Here is a 27,192-nt window from a genome sequence, read left to right on the forward strand (position 1 = left end):
AAGACGGACGGACGTTTGCTCCACGTAGGCGTTTCGGTTGCTTTCCCCATGTGGCTGACTCAGCTTTCCCGGGGGCGGTCAGCCTGACTGACTGATGATTGACTGACTCCCGGCAAACAAACTGCCTGTCTGTCCGTTCCGTTTGCCGCGCGCTGCGTTTATCCAGTCTCATTCACTCGGTAGTTAGTGCAAGTGTCAATTAAATCCAGCCAGCTCCGCGCCCGTTTACTCCAAAGTTGCAATCCTCTGTAGAGTGAATCTTCCTATATTTCAGTGAATATTTAGTTAAAATTAATTCCTGAATTTATCTGCCTATATCGTCCAGCTCTTTTGAAGAATAATATATAACACGTCTTATTACAAACTGTTCCCCAGATCTCAAACTGACCCAAAAAAAATCCCATTACTTCCTTGCATTCATTCGTGTCCAGAGCTATCGTTTCGCAACTCAATCCCATCCTAAACAGTCAACCATGACGACTTCCACATATCTCGATCGCTATAGGAGCCTGGCGTATGCAGAACAAAAGAAAAACCTGCTGATCGAGGTATCGTACCTACTCAGATTTCGCGAGAGGCCATATATATGTCCTGTACTGTGAGTTGTGTTGACACCACGTTTTCCGGCGCCTAGGAACTCCTGCAGCGGGTGGCACAGCTCGAAGATGCATACGAACAAGAAAAGCTTGACCATAATCGCGAGAAACGGTTTAACCGAGAGATTCAGGTACACGAGATGGAATTAATGGAGCAACTCTCGAGATTCCAGCTGTCAACGGTGGGTCCCGGACACAACCAGATATATACTTTAGTTCCCGCCAAACGCAGTCCGTGCTGACGGCAACCGTTGAAACGGACTTTCTAGAACCGCAAACCATATATAATCGCTCTCCTCGATGGATCTGGGATCATATTTCAGGATGAGTTTCTAAAAAAAGGTGGCCAGGGGGGCAAGCTCGCCGCCCAAAAGCTGCACCAGGAGCTTGAGGTCTTTGTGGCCAACCAACTTCCCAGCGCCAGAAGCCCCAAAGTCCTAGTTAGGATGTACGTCAATGTGAAAGGACTAAACGAGGCCTGTGTCAGAGGAGGCATTACGACAGACCCCGCTCTACTGGAGGACTTCACTCGCGGCTTCAACAGTGGCTATCCTTCATTCGATATTGTGGATATTGGCGCTGGAACGGACAGTGCGCATGATAAGATCGCAGGTAAGCTTCGCCATGCTCCACCTCATCCTCACAAGAAACCAGCCTCGCCATCGTAGTCCACCCGCTGATATGACCAATGTCCCTCATCCAGAGGCTTTCGAACTGAATCTATACAACTGCCACTGCCACCAGCTCCTGCTAGGTTGCGCGGACGAGAAGTCCTTCTTCCAGATCCTGGGCGATAGCCTCCACGACAAGGACCTGATGGGACGGGTGACCTTGATCGAAGCGCTGCCCTTCGGCGAGAACCTCAACGCCGTGCGCGCATCCTTCCGAACAATGAGCTGCTCCGAGATCTTCCGCGAATCCAAGATCTGCCCGATTTGGTCGCCCTGGAAAGCCGCCGTGGCCACGCAGCCGCGGTCCCTGCTCACACCATCGCCCAAACTAGAGACAAAGCCATCGCCACCCCGCGCCTCCCTCACCAGAACATCCACCAGCGTCAGCGCACCGCTATCGCCTTACACATCCTCCTCCCGACCATCCAGCCCGGAAGAGGAGTTCCAAGTGGTCCGCGGCAAAGCGGCCGCTGCGCCCGCACGCCCTAAGGTTGTCGAGCGCAACAAGTTCGGCCAGCGGGTCGATCGGCTCGATCTCAAGAACATCAATCAGCAGGAGATGAACCGGCTCAAGAAGTTGAAGCTGTGCAATTTCTACTACCTCCAGGGCGAGTGTCCCGTCGACGACTGCCAGCACGACCACTCGCACAAGCTGACCAGGAACGAGCATGTCATCTTGGCGGCTATCGCCCGTATGATCCCCTGCCGCTATGGGCTTGAATGCGATGAGCCCGAGTGTACGTATGGCCATCGGTGTCCATATAGTGAGCCGGGAGAAAGGGAATGCCATTGGGGCTCGTCGTGTCGGTTTGATCCAGCCTCGCATGGAATCGATACCACGATTGTGAAGGTGACGAAGATCTAGCGTTTCTGTGCACTAGCATATGATAGTCGTTGAAAGCATTCCTTTTTTCGATTTTCATTTTCTTTTTTGACTGGCCCAAGTCATTATCTTCTTTTGTGATGTTTTTTCTCTGTGCTGTCGCCGTAAGCTAGTCTTAATTTGGGGCTCATTACACGGGGGCATTGTTCTCAGCTTTCCCGCGGCTTTGCTGGCGCAGCTTATTCACGACTCGTCCCATTTCGTTCAGCAGCTTCAGACAGGGTCTCAGTCTGTCCCTGCATACACAAATGCGACTAATCCAGAATCCCCACAAAAAACTTTCCTCGTTATCGTGACTTCGGACATTTGAGTAGGAAGGTGAGAAGTGAAGATATGAGATGCACCGAGTGTAGCTCAAAATGGCCTCCAAGATATTACACTAAACGGTACTATCAATGCCAATATATAAAAACACACCGATTAAGACCCTTCAAGCTTCGATCGTGGTCATGAACATCGCAAATCGCTTCTCCCACCCAAAACAATCCTCATGGGTACACTCGGTGTCATCATCACTGTCGAGCGTGTGGACGCGATGCCTGCACGTGACACCGTATTCCTTGATGCAGCAATTAAACGGTTGCTGAGATAACGCACCCAGGTTAGGAGGTGTTCCATTTCCTTCCTTCGTGGCTGCTTGTTTGAGCTCTTCTAGATTTCCCCAAAGATGGAACAGCTTTTCTCGCAGGTCCGAAAGATCGGCCGAGTTCTTTCTTAAGCTGGAAATACTGTCTTAGTATGTGACCCCTTATATAGGGTTAAATTGTATACTTACTCAACTGCATCGAGGCCATGGAGATACACAGCGTCAGGACCAGATACAAACAATCTGACTTGTTGCTTTGGCTGTCCGGGTGGGGGTGGAGGCACGCTTTCGACTAGGAGGCAGAAGCGCCATTCCCATGTCGTGAAGCTGCTATCTTCTTCTCTGTCACTCTCTTCGTTCGCTGGAGCTGGACCTACTGGGACCGAAAAGTCTTCCAGTCTAGGAGGAAAATAATCGACCACGCGAACTTTCGACCGGTAACAAAAGTTCTGAAACGGGAAGCGGTATTCGATATTGTCTGGTGACAAGTTGGTATGTTCTTCAGAGGCGACAATGGCTTCGAGACTTCGAATAGGTACTGATGGGTTGCCTGCGCGCACTATCGTGGACTGTCAGATTCTGCCTACCTGGAATGCATTGCCATGAAGTGACCTACCGGTTGGGTTTGCTTCATAGCGACTGCGGTTGGTGACAGGGGGTGACAGAGGCTTTTGGCTTTCCTCGGGCTTTTCTTTCTTCCGTGCTTTTACTTTGGATTTCTTGGGAGCCTTTGACTTGTCTTCGTCAGATGGCTTTCGTTTTCGAGAATTCGATTCCCAGTATTCTGTTTTCCGTTCGATCAGCTGCTGGGCCCGAACATCCTTGTGAGCTTGTACGACTAGCACGTTCGCCGAAAGGGGGTGGGTCTTATTGGTATGAACAACTGCTTCCAACCCTCCGTTGATTCGACTCTTTCTGATGTGCACGTTGTAAACCAGAATGACATCGTTCTCTTTGACGAACTGGCGGGCGTAGCTTGCGTGTGGCTCCCATAACGTGACCGGAAGCGACAACTGCCCAGCCGGCCCTGTCCATTTTCTCCGGAATCGCCTCTGGTAGCCGAAGGTGTCCCCTTCACAGCCATCGTTTCCCTCCCCTTGATCAGGTGAGTAATCGTGCAGATCCTTGTTGGCTGTATAATCCGTGAGGTAGAGCAAGACCTTTTCACTGTCATTAGGGTACATTTTGATCACTTCCCCGACCAAGTCAACAAAGGTCTGCTCTTGAATGTCTTTGATGAGCGAGAACTTCTTGCGGTTGTATGACCTGGAGTTTGGAGCAGAGGTTTGAACCACGTAGGGAGGCGGAGGGCGGGATGCCACTGCAGCCTTGCGAAAGTCATGGATGCTGGTAATCTTGTCCAGCAAGTATAGGGCCTTCCTTCTCTCGACGTTGTCAGGCTCAAAGGGTTGTGGTCCACAGATGGGCGAAGACCTGGCAACTGGATCTGGGTCTGGACGGAAAATGGCCCATGGGATGTCCTTGTCCTGCGCGGCCACTCCTACAGTCCCACCTTGTAACGACCGCACCTGCAGCAAGAGTATGTGAGTATCAATTGAGCGAGAAAGAAATGAATTTGAGTTCGGGCACGAACCCATAAGTTGCGCAGGAGTATCACATCATGCACTTGAACGGGTGGCAGACTATTCTCATTGTCCCTGAAGTATTTGACCTTTAGCCCGTCCCATGTATGGCCATTCTCCAGGTTCGAGTCCTTGACCGTAAAGGTGACACAGGTAGACGAGCCCCTGGACTTCCAGACGCCCGGCATCACATCGACCACGACCCCAATGATATTAACATTACCGGGCGATGCGAGCGCCTTGGAAATGTCCACTAATCTTGGAATGAAATTGGCTGGCATTGTGACGGGCATTGGCAATATTACAGGTGTTAGGGGAACATAAGAAGGTATCCCAGGCCATGAACGGTGCGGTTATGCTGGAATCGATGTCATTGATTGTTTCCGACTCGATTGGCGGACTACTGCATCGGTCTGGAGACAGGGATGTGATGGTCCAGTTCGTAAATGTGCTGTTGGCTAGAGCCAAGTACTCGTCACGGTAACAGACCAAGTTTGCAAGAACTGTAACACATTTTCTTGTACGGTTGGAGTAGAGAGTGTAGAATAGGAAGCTGCAAGATGATCAAATGATAAGACGCGTTCCGTGGTTTTGGTGCTTCTTTCCTCACACGCGTTGATTAAGCTTTATATACTGTAGCATAGAGCTCTACATCAGCAATTCGCTCGCATGGCTTAGATGGTAAAGCGCAGCACTAGTAATGCTGAGATCCTCGGTTCGAGTCCGAGTGTGAGCAATTTCTTCTTTTCTTTTTGTCTTTTTCCCCATCTCAATTTCTGGCTTAAAAGAGGCCTATGTTTGTTTTGCCTCTTCCCAGACGGCCAATCAGCTCTCCTTAACGACAGCCCCTCCGCGGCAACATCGCTTAAGCGGAAGTGGCGCTTGCAAGCCGCCGTGGCCGAAAGCAGCAAATCACAAGGCATCCCGTGACTGGAGCCAATCCCACCTCAGAGCATCAACACTTTTTTCCCCTCCTTCAACTTCACTTCTTTCTTTGCGCTCATCTCTTTTTTTGTCCAAGGCTAGCTTTCCCCTGGTCCCCTTTCCTCAAAACCATCTAGTACTGGTTTTTCTGTCTCGTTTCTGACTGCCCCTAGTTCATACTCCATTTCTTTTACCCCCCCTCTCCCCCTCTTAGCTGATCAGTCTTGTGGGCTTTGTTTTCACCCCTCTTGTGTCCTAAGCAACCATGGCCGAACGTTACATCCCCGAGCATCGCCGCACCCAGTTCAAGGCCCGCAATCAGTTCAAGCCCGACGAACTTCGTCGTCGTCGTGAGGAACAGCAGGTTGAAATTCGCAAGCAGAAGAGAGAAGAGAACTTGGCCAAGCGGAGAGGTATCCAGACCCGTGATGGTGGAATTGGTGTAGGCGGCGGTGTTGCTGCTGAGAGTGATGATGAGGCCAGTGCCATCGAGAGCGAGGTATGCATTTCTCCTGTTTAATTATTCGCCGCTTGATTCAGTTCGTTATCGCTCTTGTTTTGTGGCTCGTGTGCTTGGTTTTTTTTGCAAGCGGCGGCGGCGCAGCTTATTTTGCGTCCTCAAAAAGCGAAGCAATGAGCTTTTCACCGCTTTGTCGCCAAACAGAGCTTGAACTGGATGTATCCTCCGAGCGCACAACAACACCTTTCTTTTATCATTTCCTATCTTTTACCATCGTCGTATCATTTCGATGGCTAACAGATCGCCTTTTAGCTTAACGTTGAGCTCCCGGAGATGGTCAAGGGTGTCTTCTCTGAGCAGATCGACCAGCAGATCCAGGCCACTACCAAGTTCCGGAAGCTGCTTTCGAAGGAGCGCAATCCTCCCATCGAGCGTGTCATCGAGACCGGGGTTGTGAGCCGCTTTGTCGAGTTCCTCCGTTCCCCTCACACTCTTGTTCAGTTCGAAGCTGCTTGGGCTTTGACCAACATTGCCTCCGGTTCCGCCCAGCAAACCCAGGTGGTCATCGAGGCTGGCGCTGTGCCGATTTTCGTCGAGCTCCTAAGCAGCCCTGAGCCCGATGTGCGGGAGCAGGCCGTCTGGGCGCTTGGTAACATTGCTGGTGACAGCCCTCAGTGCCGCGACTTCGTGCTTAACGCCGGTGCTCTCCGTCCCCTCCTCAACCTGATCAACGACGGTCGCAAGCTGAGCATGCTCCGCAACGCCACCTGGACTTTGAGCAACTTCTGCCGTGGCAAGACTCCTCAACCTGACTGGAACACGGTATGTTCATCCGCGATTAGATAGGAAAAGCCCCGCGCTGACACCCACATTCCAACAGATTGCCCCCGCCCTTCCCGTCCTTGCCAAGCTTATCTACATGCTTGATGACGAAGTCCTGATTGATGCTTGCTGGGCTATCTCTTACTTGTCCGATGGCGCCAACGACAAGATCCAGGCTGTTATCGAGGCCGGCATCCCCCGTCGCCTCGTGGAGCTCCTTATGCACGCCTCGACCTCTGTCCAGACTCCCGCTCTTCGGTCCGTTGGAAACATCGTGACTGGTGACGATATCCAGACCCAGGTCATCATCAACTGCGGTGCTCTCCCCGCTCTCCTTTCCCTCCTGAGCTCCACCAAGGATGGCATTCGCAAGGAAGCTTGCTGGACTATCTCCAACATCACTGCCGGCAACTCCACCCAGATCCAGGCCGTTGTTGATGCCGGTATCATTCCTCCTCTCATCAACCTCCTTGCCAACGGTGACTTCAAGACCCGCAAGGAAGCTTGCTGGGCTATTTCCAACGCGACCTCGGGTGGTCTCCAGAAGCCCGAGCAGATCCGTTACCTTGTTACCCAGGGATGCATCAAGCCCCTGTGCGACTTGCTTGCTTGCCCTGACAACAAGATTATCCAGGTTGCCTTGGATGGCCTCGAGAACATCCTCAAGGTTGGTGATATGGACAAGGAGGCTGCGCAGTCTGGCGATGCCCGCGTCAACCGCTACGCTCTGTTCATCGAGGAGGCTGGTGGCATGGAGAAGATCCACGACTGCCAGAACAACGCCAACGAGGAGATCTACATGAAGGCGTACAACATCATTGAGAAGTACTTCTCTGATGAGGATGAGGCTGGTGACATTGATGAGGTCGCTCCTCAGCAAACGCAGACTGGATTTGCCCTTGGCACTACGCAACAACAGCCTGGCGGCTTCAACTTCGCTAACGGCGGTGATTCCATGGACATGTAAAGAACGGAATCTCATTTGCACCTCAATCTGAACCTCCCACGATCTGGTGTACCTATCTTAATCCTATGCCTTATCGCTAGATCGGGACCACCAGGTGGCCTGAGAAGACTGCCCTGTGGACGCCTCAGCCTCTGAGTTCGTGGAGGCTCTGGTACGTTGGCGCTCCCGATTACTCCCGGCTCAGGCTCTTTGACGTAAGAGCCTGGAGGGAGAGCCCGTGGCAGCACGACACATGCCCCTCTTCTCCCCCAAATTCCCTTTTTGCAACTCTCGAGGTTTCGACATTTGCGTTGTTCCCTCTCCCCGCCCTCTCATACTCGCACTCCCCCTTTTGATAAGTTCACGATAAACAAGATTCACCATCATGTAACCCTTCCCAACTGTCTTTGTCATTATCGTAGCATCCCTCATACACCGGCGTATCTGTCTCTTTTTTTCGGTCTCATGTTTATGTCTCTCCTGGATGGTTGTTCTTTTGTTGCCCTTCGGTTGTTGTACCCCGTTTCTTTTTGTGGGTCTAGGATGCGACTGTCCGCCTTTGCTCTTCTGGAGAGTAAGAGTGAGTATATCGCCAGCTGTATACAATTTCCCGTCTCTCTTGGAGCTTTCGGTTCACAGGAAGGGAAGAAGGGTGGATGACGATGCGCTCTTCCCGCGATATCTCTATCGGTCTGTTCAGTGACGGTGGCGGAGTAGATTCCGTTCTAGGCCAAAAAAATGGAAAGCTTCTTATTCAGAGTTCCTTGTAAAGAACGCAATTCGCCTAGACATGGTGATATAGTGTGCCATTTTATGGTGGGCGATGACTTAGGACACACATAAAACCTGAAGGGATAGTCCATCCCAAGGCAGATGCAGAGGCAGAGTTATGCCCTTACCAAGATTAATGAAACGTTGTGGCGTTCGCCATCTTAACTGAGGAGACGATCACTGTCTGAAGGTAAAACCGCATCATCTCTAACAACCACCTGAATCCTCACCATCAAGACGGGAATCAAGCTAGAAGAGAAGCCGAAGTAGAGCCCGCATATCATTTCTGTGTCTATTTCCATATAAATTCACTCCCATCGAGTTGTGAGGACTTTATGAACTGGCTGGATCAAACGTAGTATCCAGCCTACTAGATCTATATGTAGCTTTGTCCCAAGGCGTATGAAGGCTAAGAGCCGACGACGGTCGAGCACGGAGGTTTCGCACCCAGGGGTCAAATCACAGAAAGCCTCACTGACCCAATGCTTGTCCCAACCGTAAGCATCCAGCTAAACAGTGGTGCCACTGCTCTGGACCACCACGCACAGCATTAATTAGTTAGTACTGACCCACCCCGACCTACCTGCTTGCTGCCTTCGATGAGCCGCATACCGCGGTATACCTAGGACCGAATCTACCGGGTCGGCGACTGCGAAGTGCAGTACTGTACGTCCTCGAATGGATACTCTGGCATCACTTTTCTTGATGCTATTCTGTTGCCTGTGTAGGTCCCACCTCGCCCACTGTGTGTCTCTTTAGAAAGTGGTTGCCTGCTCCAGTGTTTGGTTTGATCTGTTATGTGGGGTAAGATCTAGTGAGTGAATGAGTTTCTTGCCACCAGGGTAGCGTGTTATTCTTTATCGAAGCGTTACATTTCAGGTGGAGACCCTGGGATCTTGATCACCGGGGCCCTTTGCTTGATACTTCGTACTGTATCTTGTCTTGTTGCCTGCGCTACCGGTAGTCCCGCTTCCAGTGCGTATTACCCTAGCGATTCGCACGGCCCAGCCACTGGAACGGATCCCGCGGGGGGAATATTTCCATCTCGACCTATCTCTTCTTACTCGGAGATAGATGGTTGCCTATTGTGGTGGTAGTTGACAGCTTGACATACATCATAATGGGTGGTGGGGGCGGCCCTTGCCATCGGGAGCGGAAAATAGCAGCCTTGCCTTGGATCTCCTCCCGTCTTAGCCATCGCATCCTTAAAATCGGAGACACCATAACAAATGGAAGGATATCCTTGCCAGAGAAGGCTTGTTGCTTCTGGTGAGACGGGGGATGTATGCAAGGGCGGAGGAGCGACGGGATCGGGGCTAAAGGGTCGGACATTTTCCAATCCGCGCCGGAGAGAGAGAGAAAGGGGGAATGAATATTCTACTAAGTAGCATCCTCATATTCGCCGCCGTCGGGGCACCGGCGACCAGGGATTCTAGTCTCGGTAGAGAGGAGGATGTTTTGGATACTCCTTCTGGGAGAGACGAGATCCGTCGATGCGCCCCCAACACTAGAGAGAGGTTGGGTGGTTGACTGGCGCTAAGTAGCAAGTGAATAGGCAGCACTCAAATCGTTTTTGGGATAGTGGTGGGTGCTGCAAGGTCTAATGTTGGACCCTCGTGTAGAGAGGAAGGGCGCTATAACTTAGTAGCGAGACAAATATACGGATGTCGCCGTTTTCCCTCGGTTGTGATTGGTAGAAACTAAGGGAAAGGTTATTGAGTGTAAGCATTCAGAGTGTTGGTTGACGGGGGGGTCTTTCCAATGCCCGAGCCCTAATCCTTCCCAAGTCTAGAATTCTAGAGTCCAGACTTGTCTTAAGGCTGTGTGTGTGGTCCCTGGAAGGGTTCAGGTGATAAGTCCCTTTTTTTTTGGTTTTCGCACAGTTAGCGCCCTTTTGCTTTTTCATGCACGTCTTACGGCGACTTGTTTGGTTTTTGGGTTTATTGCCCGAGGGTCAGTGAGTGGGAGCGAGCAAAGCCGGAGATGCCAGCATCTTCTTGCAACACATCGGAGGGGAATGGGGGCCAGGGGCTTGTCTCACCTTTTGCATTTGCGCTTGCTTGCTTTCTTTGTGACTGAATTTTCTTGTGTTCGACTTCTTTTTCTGTTGCCTTATCCCGTAGGCAGCATAATTTTGGGTGAGGTTGAGGGAAAGGATGAGGTTGTCTGGTTGAGATGAAATGCAGGGCGCCTTTTGGTGAAGATAACTCGATGAGTGCTTCATGGAGACTCACTAGACACTAATTCGATTAGCGTAGGCGCTCTATCCAATCAATCTGACCATCTCCTTCAGGGTCCACGTCTGTTTTGCTTAATTAAGTAGTATCTACTTAGGTATCTACATTTTCTCTTCACTGAGTAAATCAGAGTTTGGAGGGTTTCCTCCAATGACAGCCTTGCTCCCAGCACATGGGCGGACCCGATCTAGCCGTGAAGAAGGAAGACCATTCGGTTGTCAAGACCGACTTTGTTGACTTAAATTGATCTGCTTCTGGTCTGATCGGTTTCATAGGGGGGTCTGGAAGGAACTAGGGAAAGGGAAGGCTGATGATCTTTGAGAATGAATCTAGTCAGAGTGACTCTCACTTACTACTATTTCCATCTCTACTCTCTCTCCTTCCCTGTTCGCGACATTCCTCACCACCTCATCACCACCACCACCACCACCACCACCACCACCGCTCTGTCTGCGTGAGAAACAGACAGAGAATAAAAGGACTGTATCTGTTACTCTCCCTCCTGTCTACCTTCTTGTATCTCTACCATGGTACTGAATGATTCCTACGCCATGGCATCTCCTCATTCACCCTCGTCTTCCCCGCATTCTTTTCGTTCCTCGCAGTCGATGTTGGACCCCACGGAGCGCTATCAGATGGACCACCAGCCATGGACCAGCGATTCTCTCACCATCACGAAGGAATGCAGCAACTCAATAAGCGAATTTGACCTCGAGGCCGATCCCGAAAGATCTCATTCGGTTCGTCGCAAAGGCTATCTACGGTCGTGGTGGATGCGGGGACCGGCTCTTATCGCCGCCGCCTTCAACATTGCGCCTCGCGATAAACGGCCCGAGGCTGCTGGCCTTTCCTGCTCCACTCCCTTTCACAAATCATCATCCGTACGACATTCTCCCAAGTCCAGAAGGCTGCTTCGCTGTTTGCTCTATCCGATCGTCTGCATTCTGATCATGTTGTAAGTCATACCATCGCACCATGCAAACACCCCCCACTCACAGAAATACCAATAGAGGCATTGTTCAGTTCATTGCCATTGTCTGTGGCATAGTCATTGCATTCTTTCCCAGCGAGGTCGACCGCGCAGTCGAGCGGTGGCAACCGGGTAGCACGACCTCTGCCATCAATCTCTCGCGCTGGCCCACCGATGCCTCTCGTGGCATCAACCCCGTCAAATGTCACTCGCATAACGACTACTGGCGCCCCGTCCCGTTGTTCTCTGCCCTCAAGGCCGGCTGCGTCGGCGTCGAGGCCGATGTCTGGCTGTTCGACGAGGAACTCTATGTGGGCCACACCACCTCATCGCTGACCCCGAAGCGCACGCTGCGCACCCTGTACATCAATCCCCTCCTCAGGATCCTCGAACGGCAAAACCCCCTCACCGAGTTCCACCCCCAACTCCATCGTCCACTCCAGGGCGTTTTCAGCACCGATCCATCCCAAACCATCATCCTACTGATCGACATCAAGACCAACGGCTACGACACCTACAACAAAGTCGTCACACAACTGGCACCGCTCCGTGAGCGCGGCTACCTGACATACTTCAACGGCACCGATGTTGTTCCCGGCCCGATCACAGTCGTCGGCACGGGCAACACGCCCTTCGATCTGGTCACGGCCAATACCACATACCGGGACATCTTCTTCGATGCGCCACTCAACGTACTTGCCGAGAACGATGCCAATAGCGGTGACGACGATTTCTCCTCCGACGAGACACGCCACCTGACCCAAACCCAAAGAAGCACGGCCACCGGGGCCACCACCGCCCGCGACACTGACAATAGCCTTACGGCGCGAAATGTCGGTCAAGGCCTCACGGGCGTCTCCCAAACCGACACCTTCGACCGCACCAACAGCTTCTATGCCTCGGTCTCCTTCAAGAAATCCATCGGCTTCCCTTGGACCTTCCGCCTCACGGACCAGCAGATCGACACGATCCGAGCGCAGATCCGCGCCGCTCACCGCCGCGGCCTCAAGGTCCGCTACTGGGACGTCCCGGACTGGCCGCGCCTTCTCCGCAACCACCTCTGGGCCGTGCTCGTGCAGGAGGGCGTCGATATCCTGAATGTCGATGATCTGCAGAGCGCCGCCCGCCAGGATTGGAGGCCGAAATGGTCGGATCTGTGGCATTAGTTTTTCTAGTCACTAGATGCAAGGAGTGAGTTTCTTGATTTTCTCGGAACACAAAGAAAAAGAAGGCCTCGGAGTTTCCTATGTGCGTATTTTATGAATTGCCTTTCTTTCCCTCCGATTTGATAGAGCTTTCCTTTTTCTATTTGCGTTTGGCTTGTTCAGCTTTGTTTCTGTGTTCTTGTTATGAATGTTGGTGATACCCTTTTTTTTGATGTTGGATTTTGTTTTCTTGGTTTTAGTCTGTTCCTGTTGCTGTTGTTGTTTCGGATGCGGCCTTTCACGTGTTCTGCTTCGAAATTGCTGCTTAAGAGAGAAGACAGGTTTAAATCTGGATATCTGGTATCTGTGATGTGGCTGGGACGTCGTGGGTGCAGGTGGGGAATTGCGTTGTCTAGACTACTTCATGCTTTTTACCTTACCTTCTAGAAAGAAGAGGGGAGATTAAGACGAGAGAAGAGAAATTTAGATAGAGCATCATCTTTAGCTTTGGCAGAAGATCCTTGCTTATGCAAGAGAAAATATGCTAATTAACCATGAGAAACCTTGGGTGCAAGGCAACAGTTTGGGTATCATTTGACCTCCTTTGTGGGGGTCATGGGGTAAATAAAACACAGCACAATAAGAAACGCTTTTGTGAAGACGACGAAACCAAAATCTCACAAGCAGAATAATGCCTCCTCGCCGAACTCTTTGTAGACCGTCCCTTCCTCGCGCAGGATTGCTCCGAGCCAGTCCTTAGCGGTGGCGAAGTCGGGGGCTCCGAACTTGACTAGCACGAACCCGGCGCGGACCCGGGCCGCTGTGAAGGTCACCTGCTCGTCGAAGTTGGGCGGGGACTCCGTGGCGGCGGAGGAGCCGCTGGCCACGGTCGAGGGGGAAGACCAATTGCGGGCGCCGATGCGCGGCAGGGAGGTGAAGCGGTCCATGACGAAGTTGGCGAGGTTCTCGAACACGGGCCCGTAGAGGATCAGGGTGCCGACAACGCCGTGCGGGTACGTCCGTTCGCGGATCAGGTTGGTGTGCGTCAAGAGCTCGGGGTTTCGGTCCAGCTGGTCCTGGTCGAGCTCGCGGTCCAGGATGAGCGAGTCGCGAAGCAGGAGCTTCTTCTTGCCCAGCTCGTCGGTGGTCCACACCTCATTCTTGCCGCGCCAGAGGTGGAAGTCCCAGTTCTCGCCGCGGGAGGCGCGGCCCTGCGTCACCCAGTCTAGGATGCAAAGGCTGCTGCGGCGCGGGTCTTTGCTGGCGGTGGGCCCGTCCACGGTGAAAGTCTGCACCTGCTCGTAGCGGCTGTCCTTGTAGGGGACGGCGGGGTCCGGGAGGTAGCAGAGGGCGGCCTCCTGGCCGACGTGGACGCTCAGGGTCTGGCTGCTCTTGTCGGAGAGGATGTGTTTCGGGGTGCCGCGCTGGCCCTTGACGCTTGCGTTGGGCTCGGTTTTGAAGATCTTGGTGCTGCCCTGCGGCGTGGTCACCACCATGCGCGTGCGCGGGTCGAGCGTGATCGAGACATTGATCTTGTCGCCGGGCAGGAGTCCGCCGCCGTAGGTGAGGAGGTACAGGTGCACGGGTTGCGAGGGACAGGTGAGCGCTGAGGACTTGGGGACGAACCCCGGCGTGCGAGTGAGCAGCTTGAGCGGGTATTTGTAGGTCAGCGTCGTCAGGGTCGGGTTCGACGGTGGCAGCAGGGAGAGCACGACTTGGCCCTCTCCTGGCTTCGCTATGCACGACTCAAAGGGAGATTTTATTGGCATCCTGGGTGGCTTGTGGTGGGTTTGGAGTGGCAGCGGCAGCGGCAGCGGCAACGGCAGCGGGGGCAGAGGGAGGGGGATGTTTCAAGGAAGAATGTGATTTTGATTTTTGCGGGGAAAGCTCGGGAAGAGAGGCTAGAAGAACGAGGACTGATGAAGGAAAGAAGAAAGGAAAAAGAGGGTCGTCGATCCGTCGGCTTTTAACAGCATTGTCTCTTCACAAGTTCACACAACCCCAGCAATGCTTTTTTTAGATTCAATTTTTCAATAAATCTCAAAAAGCAATTCCAGACAGACACACAGGGGAGATGGCGTCATGAGCGGCGTTGAGTTGGTTCGTTTATCCCTTGGCTCTGCATTGATTGTGCATTCGGAAATGGAGCTTGGGGGGTCCTTTCTGACGAAAGAGATCAGTCAGATCGCACTGCCGACGCGCGAGTCTCCAGTTACTGAACTTCCTGAAGTTTGATGGCTGCGAATCCTCCAGCGGAAGCGGGGTTTAATCGACCCCGTGGATGAATGAGTCGGGGATGGTCAGTCTTGTCAGTTCTTGGCTCAGTGAGAATGGACTCAAACTGGAGAGTGAATGGAGCATAGTCAGAGTGAGTGAGGCAGAGCCCCTGTTTCCATTACGGCATAAATATCACCAACTGCGCAATTGCCTTTTCGGGGAGGAAGGCTAGTCAGCTGACTGGGCCTGATCTGCCCCTTGGTTCCGCCTTGGCATTCTTGGCGGTTCTCACCCTCTTGCATGACTAAGGATGCTAGGTGCAGTCCCGTGACTTGCATGAAACAACCACCCTTGAGTTCCAGGCACGCAGGCACGCAGGCACGCAGCCAGCCTCAGGCAGCAATGGACCATCATCAGGCACCCAACTCAAGCGCGTCTCCGTCTCGCCGTTGTGTTTCTGTCGGTCTGTCGGTCTGTCTACTATTAACTGCTGCTGCTTGTCTCATTCCCCTCACTCCCACCACCACCACCACCACCACCACCACCACCCTCTTTTCCCTCCGCCAGTCTCATTCACGAACGCACATGCTCGCCCTCCCAATTGACTAACCCCGGAATCCCACTGTCAAACTCCCCTGCTTTACTGTTCCCGCCAGTCCACCCGCCGGACGGTGCCAAACACACCAAACACACGCGCGCGCAACCCGGTGCAGAAGCCCAACATCGCGTTCCCCAACTCCGTGCCGATCTAGCCTGCCCCATCCAGTCAACAAATTAATCCAGTACGGCCTACTACCTTGCGCAAATCCTTCAATCTAAACTTGCTCATCCCCTCCTCGTAGCTAACGATGTGTACTCGAGTTACAGTGTACTAATACCGAGACCCCCGCAAGAATGGAGACCGAATCGCCTCTCTCGACACCGCAGCCTGGCCTGGCCACCCAGAGCGACGCCTCCCCCTCAACCGATCGGAGAAAATCTGGGCGCGTGACGCGCAGACCCGAACTCTACTCACAAAGCTACAGCGCCAGCAACGGCGCGACAACCACCAGCGGAGCCAAACGTAAGCGGACCGCGACCGGCGACAACAACGATGAAGATGAGGAAGGTGATCAGAGTGACGACCACGCATCGGAATCCGACAGCGTGGAATCCGCCGATGAAGAGCCCGATGAGGAAGAACTGAGAGAGAAGAAGCGCGCCGCGCGCAAGGCATCCACGAAAAAGCAGCCCGCCGGCTCTTCGTCAAAGTCGAAGTCAAACAAGTCCCGGTCGGCCCGGTCGGCCAAGAAACCCAAGGTCGCCGCTGCTGCTGCTGGTAATGGCATCGGCCGTCAGTTGGCCTTGCGACCGGCCGCGAATGGGAAGCGGCCGACGGCACGGCCCAAGCAGATGAAAGCGCGGTTGACCATGGCTGCTCGACAAGGCGGCCTCTACGGTAAGCAAGCAGCCCTGCGCTCTGGTTGACGGTGCTCGATTTGTCAACCGCGTTGCTGACGTGGTGTATAGCGGAGATTTATGGAAAGGGCCGCAATGTGGAAACCGTCGCTGCGGAGTGGCTGACCCAGTACCAGGAGGATCAGTCGGAAGCCGTGTCTGAATTGGTTAATATGATTCTGAGGTGCTCGGGAACTGATGTCGAGGTTGATTCTGATGATGTCGAGGACGTCGACAATGTACCGACTCGTGTCGAAGACTTGGCCAACCAATACGATGCTTCTGGAATTTCCGAATACCCTCTCATCTCAAGATCCAGGAAACTAAGGTCTTTCCAACCTGTTCTCGAAAGCTTCTTCATCACTCTGATCCAGACACTCCATCACTCCTCAGTCTTCTATACCGACCCGAACTTATACGAAAATCTGCTGGTCTGGATTGCCGGATTCTCCACCAGCAGGTGCCGGCCATTCAGACATACGTCCACCATTATCGCCCTGGCAATCATGAACGCCCTCTGTGACCTCGCGCGTGAGATCACAACTTTGGTGTCAACATCTCGCAAGCAGCTTGAGGGTGAGAAGAAAAAGAAGAACGTGAACAAAGGAAGGGCCGATGCTATCGCATCAGCTATCGAAGAGAATGAACAGAAGCTCGAGACGATCGACAATGCTCTGAAAGATGGCGTGGACGTCATCTTCGTGCATCGCTACCGGGATGTTGACCCCCTGATTCGAACAGAATGCATGATATCATTAGGACGGTGGATGCGCACCTATCGAGAATTCTTCTTCGAAGGCCAGTTTCAACGCTATTTTGGCTGGATCCTCGCGGACAGCGCTCCTCAGGCGCGCCTCGCTACAGTCAACCAATTACGCGACCTCTATGCAAACAGAGACAATGTCGCAGGGCTCCGCACGTTCACCGAGCGTTATCGGCCACGGTTGGTTGAAATGGCCGCCCATGACGCAGATATCACAGTGCGCGCCTCGGTGATAGAGTTGCTCGACATCATGCGCGATATCGGGCTGATTGAGCCTGCCGACATCGACACCGTTGGTAAACTCGTCTTCGATAATGAAGCGCGAGTCCGTAAGGCAGCCGGTCGTTTCTTTGTCGCCAACGTCGAGGACGTTTTCGACTCTACATTGGAAGAACTTGGCGAAGACGTGAACGAAATATTCGGTGACGAGGATGAAGACGATTTCGAATCCCCGAAGCGTTCCTGGATCAAGTTCAAGTGTCTGGCCGACATACTCCAAGCCTACGACGGTCTGGAGAACGAAGAGCATCCAGAAGATTCCTCAGTGCCCCCGCGGGATGCGCTCTTGGGAGCCTCAATGGATACCCGATTTGTTCTGGCCACGGAGGCTATCTATCCTCATCTTGATGAACTCTCTCACTGGCAATCTCTTGCCGGATATCTCCTCTACGATCACTCCCAAATTTCTGACGATGCCACGGAGGACGACACTGCTGCTTCGGTCCGCCAAGCTTACAAGATGCAGGAAGGCCAGGAAGTGATTCTTCTTGAGGTTCTGTGCTGTGCCGTGAAATTGCGCGTACTTGACATTGCGAAGTCCGACATCGATAAAAGAGGCCGGAAGGTCAAGGCCCTGACCGACAAGCTCCCCGAACTGCAGGAGGAGATTGCACACAGTCTTGCGCAGATCATTCCGCAGCTTCTGAATAAGTTCGGCTCGGTACCGGAGGCTGCCTCTGCCGTTCTCAGACTTGAGCACCTCGTGGATCTTGGCAAGATCGAAGATATCCAGAAAGATGCCGCTGCTTATACCTCCCTGCTGAACGACATTAACAAGCAGTTCCTCACCCATTCAGATCGCGATGTCTTGGCCGAAGCCAGCGTTGCATTCTTGCACGCAAAGAGCTCGGATGACATGCGTGAGGCACTGGAAGGCAAGGTGCAAGAGCTCTGGGACCATATGATTGACACCCTGGGTGCATTGTCTCGGAAGAAGGAGATTGCAGAGGGAGGCTTGATACCTCCGGCCACTCTCAACGAACTCATCAACACGGTAACCAGAATCTCGAACCTGGCTAGTATAATCGACTGCACGCACGTTTTGGAGACAATGCCATCTACACGGACTAAGGGAAAGAGTAAGGACTTTTCGGAAGCACCGTTTAACACTTTCTTGCATCTTGTCGAGCGTGGCCTCCGTGCAGAAGAAGACGATGAAGAGCTGGTCAAGGCGGAGACGGAACTGGTGACCAACGCCATGAGGACGCTACTTTTCTACTTCATGTGGAAGGTTCAGTCGTTGATCTCAGCTCTCAATGCCGGCAAAGCGTCATTCAACACTGCGTTCTTCGAAGCGCTGACCAAAGGCCGCGAAATGTTCGTTGCAGCCTTGACTGCTATCATGAAGCACCGCTCGGGTCTAGATGATATCCGCTTCTGTGCAGCCACGACGCTCCTAGACCTACAGACTCTCTTCGGCACCCTCCGCCATGCTGGACTAGGCGCAGGCAACGACGAAGATACCATCTTCCAGACACAGAGCTTGGTCCACGAGATCGGACCCGAGCCCAAGGCCCTGATTACCAGGATCCACGGCATAGCGGAGCGGACCTATGCCAAGAAGCTCCGCATTCCGCTCGAACCCGCCGACGATGACGCTCCATTGTCTGATGACGATATCCAAAAAGCGCCGGTGGATGAGGACGAGGAAGAAGAGGAGGAGGACCCTGAACAACCTCTCGACGATGAGCGTCTCCGATCTAGTATCCTGGCGGAGCAACGGCTCTGCGAGCTGACCGGAAAGATCGTTCTTGCTATTGTAGGCCGCATCCTTGACGCATCTGGCTCCGATCAGGGCCAGTTGAGGAAGAGACTCCTCCAACACAAGGCCAAGCTAGGCCGGAATTACCGTGAGGTCCTGGCCTTCCTCGAGAATCGCAAGCCCAAGAGCGCCGCCTCGCGAGCCACTCCTGCCCATTCCAGGGCGAAGCAGCCCGCTGCTTCTCAGCCCACAAACGATAAGTCTCGCAACGGCGGCGGTGGCGTCATCACCGCAAACAACAACCAGCGCAAGGATACCCACAAATCCGCCGAGAGGATAGAAGACGATGACGATGAAGAAGAAGTGGATGTTGAAGAGGAAGAAGAAGAAGAAGAAGAAGAAGAAGAGGTAGAAGAGGAGGCACACGAGGGCGGCGAAGAGGATGGAGAGGAAGACCTCCGAGCTAGAGGACTCGTTGAGGAAGAGAACATCGACCTTGATCAAGGCGAGGCCGTGGACCAGGACCCGGCCTCCCCGGAGTCGGACGACGAGGACGAAGTCATGGGTGATTAGTTTGGTTGTGACGTTTTCTTTTCGTGTGTTTTATATTCCAATGTTTATTACCTGCTTTGAGGAAGGGAAGTTAGGAGGCAAAATCTACGGTGTTGTTTGTTTTGAGTTCTTTGAAGCCCGGCTTTTGTATGGTAGGTTGATATCTCTACTTTAGAATTGACGTCTGTCTCTGTAGTTATGATAGCGCGATGTATTCATGCTCAAGTGCTGCATATATTCCCCTAGTTACCCCAATTATTATCCATATACATCCTCACCCACCAACTACAAAAAAGGACAATCTGAACCCCCAAGATCAACGACAAGGGGAGAGATCTTATCAGCAACGGCGATAAGATACGCCGCTCTCAGCGGCCCCGTCCGCAACGACAAAAAAAAAATTCCCCTACTGACACTCCAACACTTCGCAACGCAACCAACACAACCACCCCAACTCAACCATTTGATATAATTAAACCACCAAAATGCCACACAAACACAAACGCAGACAAAAAGACTCAGAGTACGTCTGCCCCTCCCCCCTCTCCCCTCCCCTCCCGCCACCCCATTTTATCTAGAATCAAACCTAACGAGAAATAAAACAGAACCTACGACCTCCCCCCAACCCAAATCGCCAAATCCCTCCCCGTCCGCGACCCGACCAGCACCAACACCAGCGCCTCCAAGAATAAACACCAACCCAAGAACCACAACCGAAAGAAACCCAACGGCGCCGCGCGGAAAGAAGCGCCCGCGAAGAAGAATACCGCTAATGCCGCCAACGCCACCGCCAACAAGAATAGTGGTAGCGCGGCGGCATCGCGCCCGAAGTCCGCGTTCGATGACGATGATACGCCTCGTGCTTTTCGGCGGTTGATGCAGCGACAATTACTGGGTTCATTGTCATCGAAGAGGAAGAATAGGGATGGGAGTGATGATGATGACGATGATAATGAGGGGATAAGTGGAGGTGGTAATAAGAAGCGGAAGCGCGGGAATGGTGATGATCAGTCTGGAGCTGGTGCTGCCGCTGCGGGGCGGAAGAAGAAGGCTACTACTACTACCACTACTACTCCTACTAGCACCACTGAAGAAGAAGGAGGGAAAGTAGCGCAACCGAAGATCCTACCGGGCGAAAAACTTTCCGACTTCGCGGCGCGCGTGAACCGCGAGATGCCGCTCTCTGCTATGAAGCGAACCAACAAGCCTGCGGCGTCTGAAGTGGCCAATATACGCGAGCACAAGGTCACGAAGCATGAGAAGCACCTGCGGCGACTGCAGGCGATGTGGCGGAAGGATGAGGCGGAGATCGTGGAGAAGGAGCGGGCGGAGCGTGAGGAGCGCGCCGAGGAGATGGATGAGCAGTTGCAGTTGTGGAAGACGTGGGAGGTTGAGGCTGGGAAGCGAAAGGCGAAGAAGAAGGGGTCGGGCAGACGCAAGAAGGCGGGTGATGATGGGGTGGTCGTCGATGATGATCCCGATCCGTGGGCTAAGCTGAACAAGCGCGATCGCGTCAATAAGCAGCTGAATCCCCTCGATGTCGTCCAGGCGCCGCCGCAGTTGACGAAACCGCGCGAGGTCTTCAAGGTACGCGGCGGCGCTAGGGTCGATGTCGCTAACGTGCCGGCTGCTGTGGGCAGTTTGCGGCGTCGCGAGGAGTTGGCGACCGAGAGACGGAATATCGTCGAGGAGTATCGGCGGTTGATGGCTGAGAAGCGGAAGGCCGCTTAGTTCTCGCTTGTTCCTCCTTACGACATGTAATAGGGAAGGTGGTATGTGTGTGTTGGATATGTTGGAGAGGTATAAAATCAATAATGTCCTTCATTGCAAAAATGCTTTTCTGTTTTGGGGATGGTATATACAGAGATTCAAATCCTTTATGTCGCCCGTGTAAATAACCTCAAAGTTACATAACTTTACTCCTGCTGTACCGCCTTGATGTAATCCGCGGCCTTGGCCTTGACCTCCTCCACCATCTTCTCGTTACCAAGCTTGTCCTCGAAAGCAAGCCACTTCTTGAAGAAGAAGCGCGCCTGCTTGGGGCGCACCTTCTTGCTGGCCTCGATGGCCGGGCCGCCCTTCTTGGTATCCCGGATGCCGAGCACACGCTCGAACAACCGGCGCACCTGCTCGGCATCGCCGTGCTTGATCTCCAGATCCAAGAGGATGTTCCACAGGTCAACCCGCTTGGGGAACGAGGACAGGAGACCCTCAAATACTGTCCGGCCGCGCTCGACGTCGCCGTTCTCGGAGCGGAACTCGATCTGCGCGAACTTGGAGGTCGTCTCCACGTGGGTGTGCGAGGGGAGTGATTGAAGGGCGCGCGGAAGCAGAGCGCGACCACGCTCAGCATCAGCCATCGTGTCGAACAGGAAGCTGGCATAGTTGACGAAGAACTTTGAGGAATTGGAGACCTTCTTCTTGAGCGCAGTCTGGAAGAGCTCATCCGCTTTCTATAATTCCACTCCGTTAGTATATTGGTATTAACAACTTTCCATAGAAGGATACTGACCTCGGTCTTGCCGGACTGGATGTAGATGCTGATCAACCGTTCGTAAACCTCCTGAGTGTCGTTGTATTGACAAGCGCGCTTGAAGACCTCCTCCAGCGAATCGTCGGTGCCGTAGGTGTTTTCCAAGTTAAGCATGGCAACCCAGATGTTCAGCTTCTCCGCATCTTGTCCAATGGTAATGGTACGAAGGGCACGCTCGGCAATCTCCTTGGCCTTTTCAACCTCACCCAGTTCCAACTGGAAGGCCATGTATTGCAGCCAAAGCATAGAGGAATCAGGCTCACCAAGGAGCAGACGCTCGTAGTCGGCCACGGACTGGGGTCCATTGGCATCCAAGTCGCCAGTTCGGTCAACCTGGATCTCGGGCTTGCGGTTCTTCTTCTTCTTAGGGCGAGTCTCGGCATCTGAGTCAGAATCGGACTGCGCCGCCTCCTCCGTGTCCTTGGAGTTGCCGCTCCAGTCGAAGCCGCGTGCACCAAGTCCGCCTTGTTGAGCGGATGGTGCCTCGTCCATTGACTCATCCTCGCTCTCACTTTCATCATCCTCGTCCTCGTCGACTTCAACTCCACCCATGGACACATCGCTGTCCTCGTCACTGTCTTCGACGTCAACGCCACCAATGCCATCGAGGCTGACGCCCTCCGACTCGTCGCCATCCTCGTCGCTGTCCTCATCCTCATCCTCATCCTCGTCGTCACCATCGTTGAAATACGAAGCCTTGAGACCGAAAGAGACCTTCTCCTGCTTACGGTCGATCTTCAGGATAACCGCCTTGACAGCATCACCCTCCTCGTAGAGAGTGCGTGCGTCGTCAACGCGCTTCTCAGCCATTTCACTGCGGTGGCAAAGACCACTGATGTTGGCCGAGCCGTCAATGACGATGAACGCACCAAATTCTTGCACCTTGCGGATCTTTCCCGTAACAACCTGACCAGGCTTGAGGTCGTGGAGTGTGAGCGGGGCCTTGTAGTTCGGATCCAAAACAGACTCCTTCAAGCTCATCTGCAATTTGCCTTGCTCGTGATCGGCAACAGTAACACGGCCCTTGACCAGCTGGTCGTTCTGGAAAGAGTCCTTCCACTCCTTGAGATAGGAGTCGGAAAGGTCGGAGACACGAACGTAGGCAGTGACACCATGGCCAACAGTCACGAAAAGACCGTTGTCGGCGACTCTGCGAATGAAACCGCGGACAACATCGTTGACCTCAAGGTCCTTGATCGAAGTGATCTCCTTGTCCTGCACAGGTAGCGACGAGCTCAGAACCTTCGATGGACGCGTGGAAAGGGAGATCTTCTTCTTTTCCTTATCGACGCTGACAACGTAGGCACGAAGAACTTCGTTCTTCTGGTAGACCGTAGGGTTGGCCTTGGTGTAATCATCTGCCATGTCGATCAAGTCAATCGCACCGACGATCGAGTCGCTGAGTTGCAGGATGACCTGTCTCTCAGTCACCTTAGTAACTCTGCCGGGCAAAATCATGCCCGTCGTGATGTCATCGAAAGAAAGCTTGTCAGAGCGTTGTCTAGCCGACAGGTCGAGACGACCCTTCTCGGCATCAACTGCTGTGACATGGACCTTCACGGCAGATCCAACGGGGTAATGCTTATCCACATCGGCCAGAAGAGAGAGGTCGTCCGAAGCATCCATGAGGCGCAACCTTCCGCGGACGTTGGGGGACAAGTTGATCCAGAGGCAGTTGTCAGCGATGTTGTTGACAAAGCCCACCCAGGACGAGCCAGGCTGAACCTGTTCCAAGTTCAGCGGGCTAGGGTTGCTGGCCTGCAGGAAGCTTGGCTTGACAGAAAGTTCGAAGACAGGGAACTTTCCGGTACGGTGGCTGATGGGAAGGAACTTGTGGTTCCGAGCGTCGTGGACACCCAGGATCCTTGCCTCAATCTGCTGCTTAGGACGAAAGAGACGAAGGGGTTGTTTGCGGTCCTTGATGTCCTCCCACTTGTCGAAGACTTCGGAAACATCGATCCGACCCTGGATGTTGTCGGCAAGCTGGACGTTGACTTGCGTCGCGCGAACGGAAACGACCTTGCACTTGACGATTCTTCCGAAGGTAAAGTCTGACATCGAGGCAATGCCTTCATCGATAGCGTTTGTGACTGCATCGTTAGTAGGAGCAGGCTTGGCAACAGGCTTCTTAGGACCAGCGTGGGTGGCCTCAGCAGGCTTCATGCTCAGAATGAAACGCTTGAAATCGGTATCGAGCGAGTGGACCGTCGCAGTGACGACCTGCGATCTGACCATGTCGTAGCTCGGCTTGTTGACATTCTCATCGGCGATGAGGCGCTTGGGAACGAGTCCAATAAGACCACCCATGAATTCGACAAACAAACCATTCTGAGTGATGTTGCGAACAAATCCAGTAACTTCAGCGCCTTCCTTGAGGTCTTCGAAAGATTCAGGCATAGAGCCCTGCTTGGCGGCTTTCTTGAGGGACTGTCTGCCGGTAACCTTGATCAGCCTGTGGGCCCGCTGGATGTCGAGAACAAGGAGTTCGTTGAGCTTCTGGCCGACTCGAATCTTGGAAAGGGTCGAAGCTTGCTTCGAGGGAGAACCGTCGATAACATGTTCAAGGTTCAATCGAGCCACAAGGCCGTATTCATCCAGTTTGAGGAGCAGGTCGTCACTTGATTTCTCGAACACGGTGCCCGAAACAAGCAAGCCAGGGTGGATCTTCTCAAAAGCCTCTTTGTAGGTCTCGGTGAAAGTCGAAGGATCTTTGCAAGACACTACAAGCTTTCCGAGCGTGTCATCCACGCTTAGCGCGTGCACATTGACAACCTGACCTTGTCTGAAATGCTGCGAAGGATCCTTGATGTAGGCCTCACTCATCTCCGAGACAGGGAGGAAACCACGGATGGAACCGTAGAATTGGACCACTGCACCATGAGATTTGATGCTGACAATGGTACCTGGAGACTGGGACCCCGGGGTAATGTCCTTATAGTCCTTCCAGATAGCGGACTCGCTGTTCAGCAGACTCTTCTTGAGAGTTAACCGAATCTGGCGCTTCTCCAAGTTGACGGACAGGATCCTTGCCGAAACAGTCATACCCTCGCGGAATTTCTTCTCGGGAAATTGAAGAAGGGTATCAGCGAAGTGCATAGAAGGTACAAGTCCAGTAATCCCGTCAGCGAGGACGACGATGAGACCATCCAGGCCATTGGCTCCAATCAAGAGCTTCTCAATCGTTCCCTTGACGACCGCTCCCACCGTCACATCCTCGAGTCGGAGGAATGGCTGATCAATGATCTTCCTCTCGAAAGACAACAGGTAAAGGTTATCGATGTGGCTATAGCCGACGACTCTGGCTTCATGGACGGTGTTCAGGCTGAAGGGACCATGTTCGGCGGAAATGTTCTCCACTTGGCCATCGGCCAACCTCGAGACGTGAACGAAACCGATGTGTTTCGTAGATCCAATCTGGACGTAGACTCCCATTCCAGGGTCAACTTGGATGACCTTGGTCTCAGGAAGAATGGCCGAAATGGCGGGTGCGTCGCCGGCGGAATCTGGTCCGTGGCTGTCAAATGCGAACTTGGCAACATGATCGAGCAATGTGAATCCGACCTTGAAGGGCTCAGAGGCAGGGAAGGTACAGACCAAACGGGCCTTGATCTTTGCGCCGGTCTGATACTTCTTGATCAGGTCTTCCTTTCCTGTGTTGGCTCCAGACTGCACAAAATCCACGGTTGCATCCAACATGCCCATGATCTTTCCAACCATTCCAGTCGATGTCACTTCGGTCAACAGGATTTCTGCGGCGGTACCGGGAAGGAAAGAGCTGATTGTAGGGGCATTGCTGAGATAGTGCGACTTCTTGATGGATCCAGCAGATTGAAGGTTTGCCGAAAGCTTGACGACGCTGCCGTTGGCGTTCTGACCAGTCACCATACACAAAAAGACCGAGCCTTCCTTGATGGTAGAAGTATCCGTCTTAGGGTCGATTTCCTTCGATGACATGAAACCCTTGACATCAGCACCCTCGATGCCCAGATCCATGATCAAACCGTGATCTTCCACGCTGACAACTGAAGCTTGAACTGCAGCATTGGCGATAAGGTCTGATTTCGAGAGCCCGGTGTTCGCCTGTCGGGGATCCACGGAAAGCTCTATGCGCCGCCTGTTCTTGGGATTGGCATCGGCAGCATTACTTCCAACGGAGACAACGTTTGCCCGCAGATATTGTCCCAGATAGAAGTATTTGTGGAGATCCAAAGCATCTTCATCCTCCTCCTCTTCATCCTCCTCGTCGCTACCGTCCTCCTTGAGGAGTTTCTCAATCTTCTCCTCCAGCACCCGCGACATGGAGGTTAGGGGCACATAACCGGTAAGGTTGTTGGGCAACGAAAGTCCGATGTTGTGGGCGCTGATACTCGAGACTTGACCGAGGACCATGCTACCAGGCACAATTCGCTATTTTTGTCAGCGCACAAGTGCTACAAGCTAGCGACCAGGCTCGCTTACCTTGAAGTTAAGACCCTCGATCCGAATGCCTTTCTCTTGCGCATCCTTCTCCCCTTGCTTCTTTCCCTTAACCTTCTTCTTGCGGGACTTCTGACCAGCGGTTGCATTCGCCTCTCCAGCATCCTCCATATCCGTATCCTCCTCAAACTCTCCATCTTCAAATTTGCCGGAAGAGGGCTTAGCACCTTTCTGTTCGAATAGAACGTCTTTCGTGGCTTGAATTTGAATCTGTTTCCGCTCGAGAGGGGTCAAGACACTGCCACCACCACGAGGGAAAGATGGTTCATCGTCGCGCAGCACTGACAGCTCGGAGGCCTTTGGCGCATCCGACTTTGGCTTGCTATCGTCGGAGGCATTCTTCTGTTTCTTTTCTGCCTTGTGATCGTCTGCGCCAACTCGTACGCGCTTCTGAGGTTGACGGGTCGTTACCTCCTCTGCGGCATTACCCTTGCGCTTGATGGGAGCCATGCTTGGTAACAGAAAGAAAAAGACTTGATGAGCTGCTCCAAAGCTCCCAGTCCGAGTAGTTTGACCGGCGGACTTGCAGACGAAAAATTAAAATTTTTGGACGGAAAAGCCGATGATCGGGGGGACCGCCTTCCGGATCGGGAAGACTCTTCAGCTTTAATGGAAACTCCGACCGCTTGCCAAGTTGGG

The 27,192-nt window shown here is 53.2% G+C and overlaps 9 protein-coding genes and 1 non-coding gene across 10 annotated transcripts; 7 read left to right on the plus strand and 3 right to left on the minus strand.

Annotated features, from left to right (window-relative positions):
• Nucleotides 1-473: 473 nt before the first annotated feature.
• On the plus strand, nt 474-2,148 carry BO97DRAFT_468849 (CCCH zinc finger protein; the record flags this gene model as incomplete). Its single annotated transcript, XM_025699785.1, has 4 exons — nt 474-548; nt 635-778; nt 866-1,208; nt 1,300-2,148. The coding sequence occupies 4 exons, from the start codon at nt 474-476 to the stop codon at nt 2,130-2,132; spliced, it is 1,395 nt and encodes a 464-aa protein (XP_025554078.1). The 3' UTR covers nt 2,133-2,148.
• A 345-nt stretch (nt 2,149-2,493) lies between these two features.
• BO97DRAFT_403953 (telomere-binding alpha subunit central domain protein) lies at nt 2,494-4,864 on the minus strand. The gene is made up of 4 exons (XM_025694849.1): nt 4,331-4,864; nt 3,353-4,265; nt 2,926-3,295; nt 2,494-2,869 (listed from the first exon to the last, which is right to left on the minus strand). Exons 1-4 carry the CDS (start codon nt 4,598-4,600, stop codon nt 2,581-2,583), a joined length of 1,842 nt encoding a protein of 613 aa, XP_025554079.1. The 5' UTR covers nt 4,601-4,864; the 3' UTR covers nt 2,494-2,580.
• A 118-nt stretch (nt 4,865-4,982) lies between these two features.
• Nucleotides 4,983-5,055, plus strand: BO97DRAFT_t78. Its single transcript has one exon. It is a non-coding gene; the product is annotated as a tRNA-Thr (tRNA).
• Nucleotides 5,056-5,508: 453 nt separating this feature from the next.
• On the plus strand, nt 5,509-7,492 carry BO97DRAFT_432597 (karyopherin alpha; the record flags this gene model as incomplete). Its single annotated transcript, XM_025697554.1, has 3 exons — nt 5,509-5,742; nt 6,016-6,525; nt 6,584-7,492. 3 exons carry the CDS (start codon nt 5,509-5,511, stop codon nt 7,490-7,492), a joined length of 1,653 nt encoding a protein of 550 aa, XP_025554080.1.
• A 3,760-nt stretch (nt 7,493-11,252) lies between these two features.
• Nucleotides 11,253-12,615, plus strand: BO97DRAFT_339792 (uncharacterized protein; the record flags this gene model as incomplete). The annotated part of the gene is made up of 2 exons (XM_025691567.1): nt 11,253-11,434; nt 11,490-12,615. The coding sequence occupies 2 exons, from the start codon at nt 11,253-11,255 to the stop codon at nt 12,613-12,615; spliced, it is 1,308 nt and encodes a 435-aa protein (XP_025554081.1).
• Nucleotides 12,616-12,705: 90 nt separating this feature from the next.
• Nucleotides 12,706-13,156, plus strand: BO97DRAFT_260727 (uncharacterized protein). The gene has a single exon (XM_025690901.1). It carries the CDS (start codon nt 12,799-12,801, stop codon nt 13,039-13,041), a length of 243 nt encoding a protein of 80 aa, XP_025554082.1. The 5' UTR covers nt 12,706-12,798; the 3' UTR covers nt 13,042-13,156.
• On the minus strand, nt 13,146-14,555 carry BO97DRAFT_403956 (urease accessory protein UreD). Its single transcript, XM_025694850.1, has one exon. It carries the CDS (start codon nt 14,361-14,363, stop codon nt 13,272-13,274), a length of 1,092 nt encoding a protein of 363 aa, XP_025554083.1. The 5' UTR covers nt 14,364-14,555; the 3' UTR covers nt 13,146-13,271.
• A 965-nt stretch (nt 14,556-15,520) lies between these two features.
• Nucleotides 15,521-19,726, plus strand: BO97DRAFT_260744 (cohesin subunit IRR1). The gene is made up of 3 exons (XM_025690902.1): nt 15,521-15,593; nt 15,679-16,249; nt 16,321-19,726. The coding sequence occupies exons 2-3, from the start codon at nt 15,706-15,708 to the stop codon at nt 19,563-19,565; spliced, it is 3,789 nt and encodes a 1,262-aa protein (XP_025554084.1). The 5' UTR covers nt 15,521-15,593; nt 15,679-15,705; the 3' UTR covers nt 19,566-19,726.
• A 254-nt stretch (nt 19,727-19,980) lies between these two features.
• On the plus strand, nt 19,981-21,404 carry BO97DRAFT_476328 (uncharacterized protein). Its single transcript, XM_025700473.1, has 2 exons — nt 19,981-20,067; nt 20,150-21,404. The coding sequence occupies exons 1-2, from the start codon at nt 20,030-20,032 to the stop codon at nt 21,273-21,275; spliced, it is 1,164 nt and encodes a 387-aa protein (XP_025554085.1). The 5' UTR covers nt 19,981-20,029; the 3' UTR covers nt 21,276-21,404.
• BO97DRAFT_385970 (putative rRNA biogenesis protein RRP5) lies at nt 21,367-27,065 on the minus strand. The gene is made up of 3 exons (XM_025693504.1): nt 26,536-27,065; nt 22,057-26,484; nt 21,367-21,997 (listed from the first exon to the last, which is right to left on the minus strand). The coding sequence occupies exons 1-3, from the start codon at nt 27,001-27,003 to the stop codon at nt 21,461-21,463; spliced, it is 5,433 nt and encodes a 1,810-aa protein (XP_025554086.1). The 5' UTR covers nt 27,004-27,065; the 3' UTR covers nt 21,367-21,460.
• Between the last annotated feature and the right edge of the window lie 127 nt (nt 27,066-27,192).

This window comes from Aspergillus homomorphus, assembly GCF_003184865.1.
Source record: "Aspergillus homomorphus CBS 101889 unplaced genomic scaffold BO97scaffold_7, whole genome shotgun sequence".
Classification (NCBI taxonomy): Eukaryota; Fungi; Ascomycota; class Eurotiomycetes; order Eurotiales; family Aspergillaceae; genus Aspergillus; species Aspergillus homomorphus.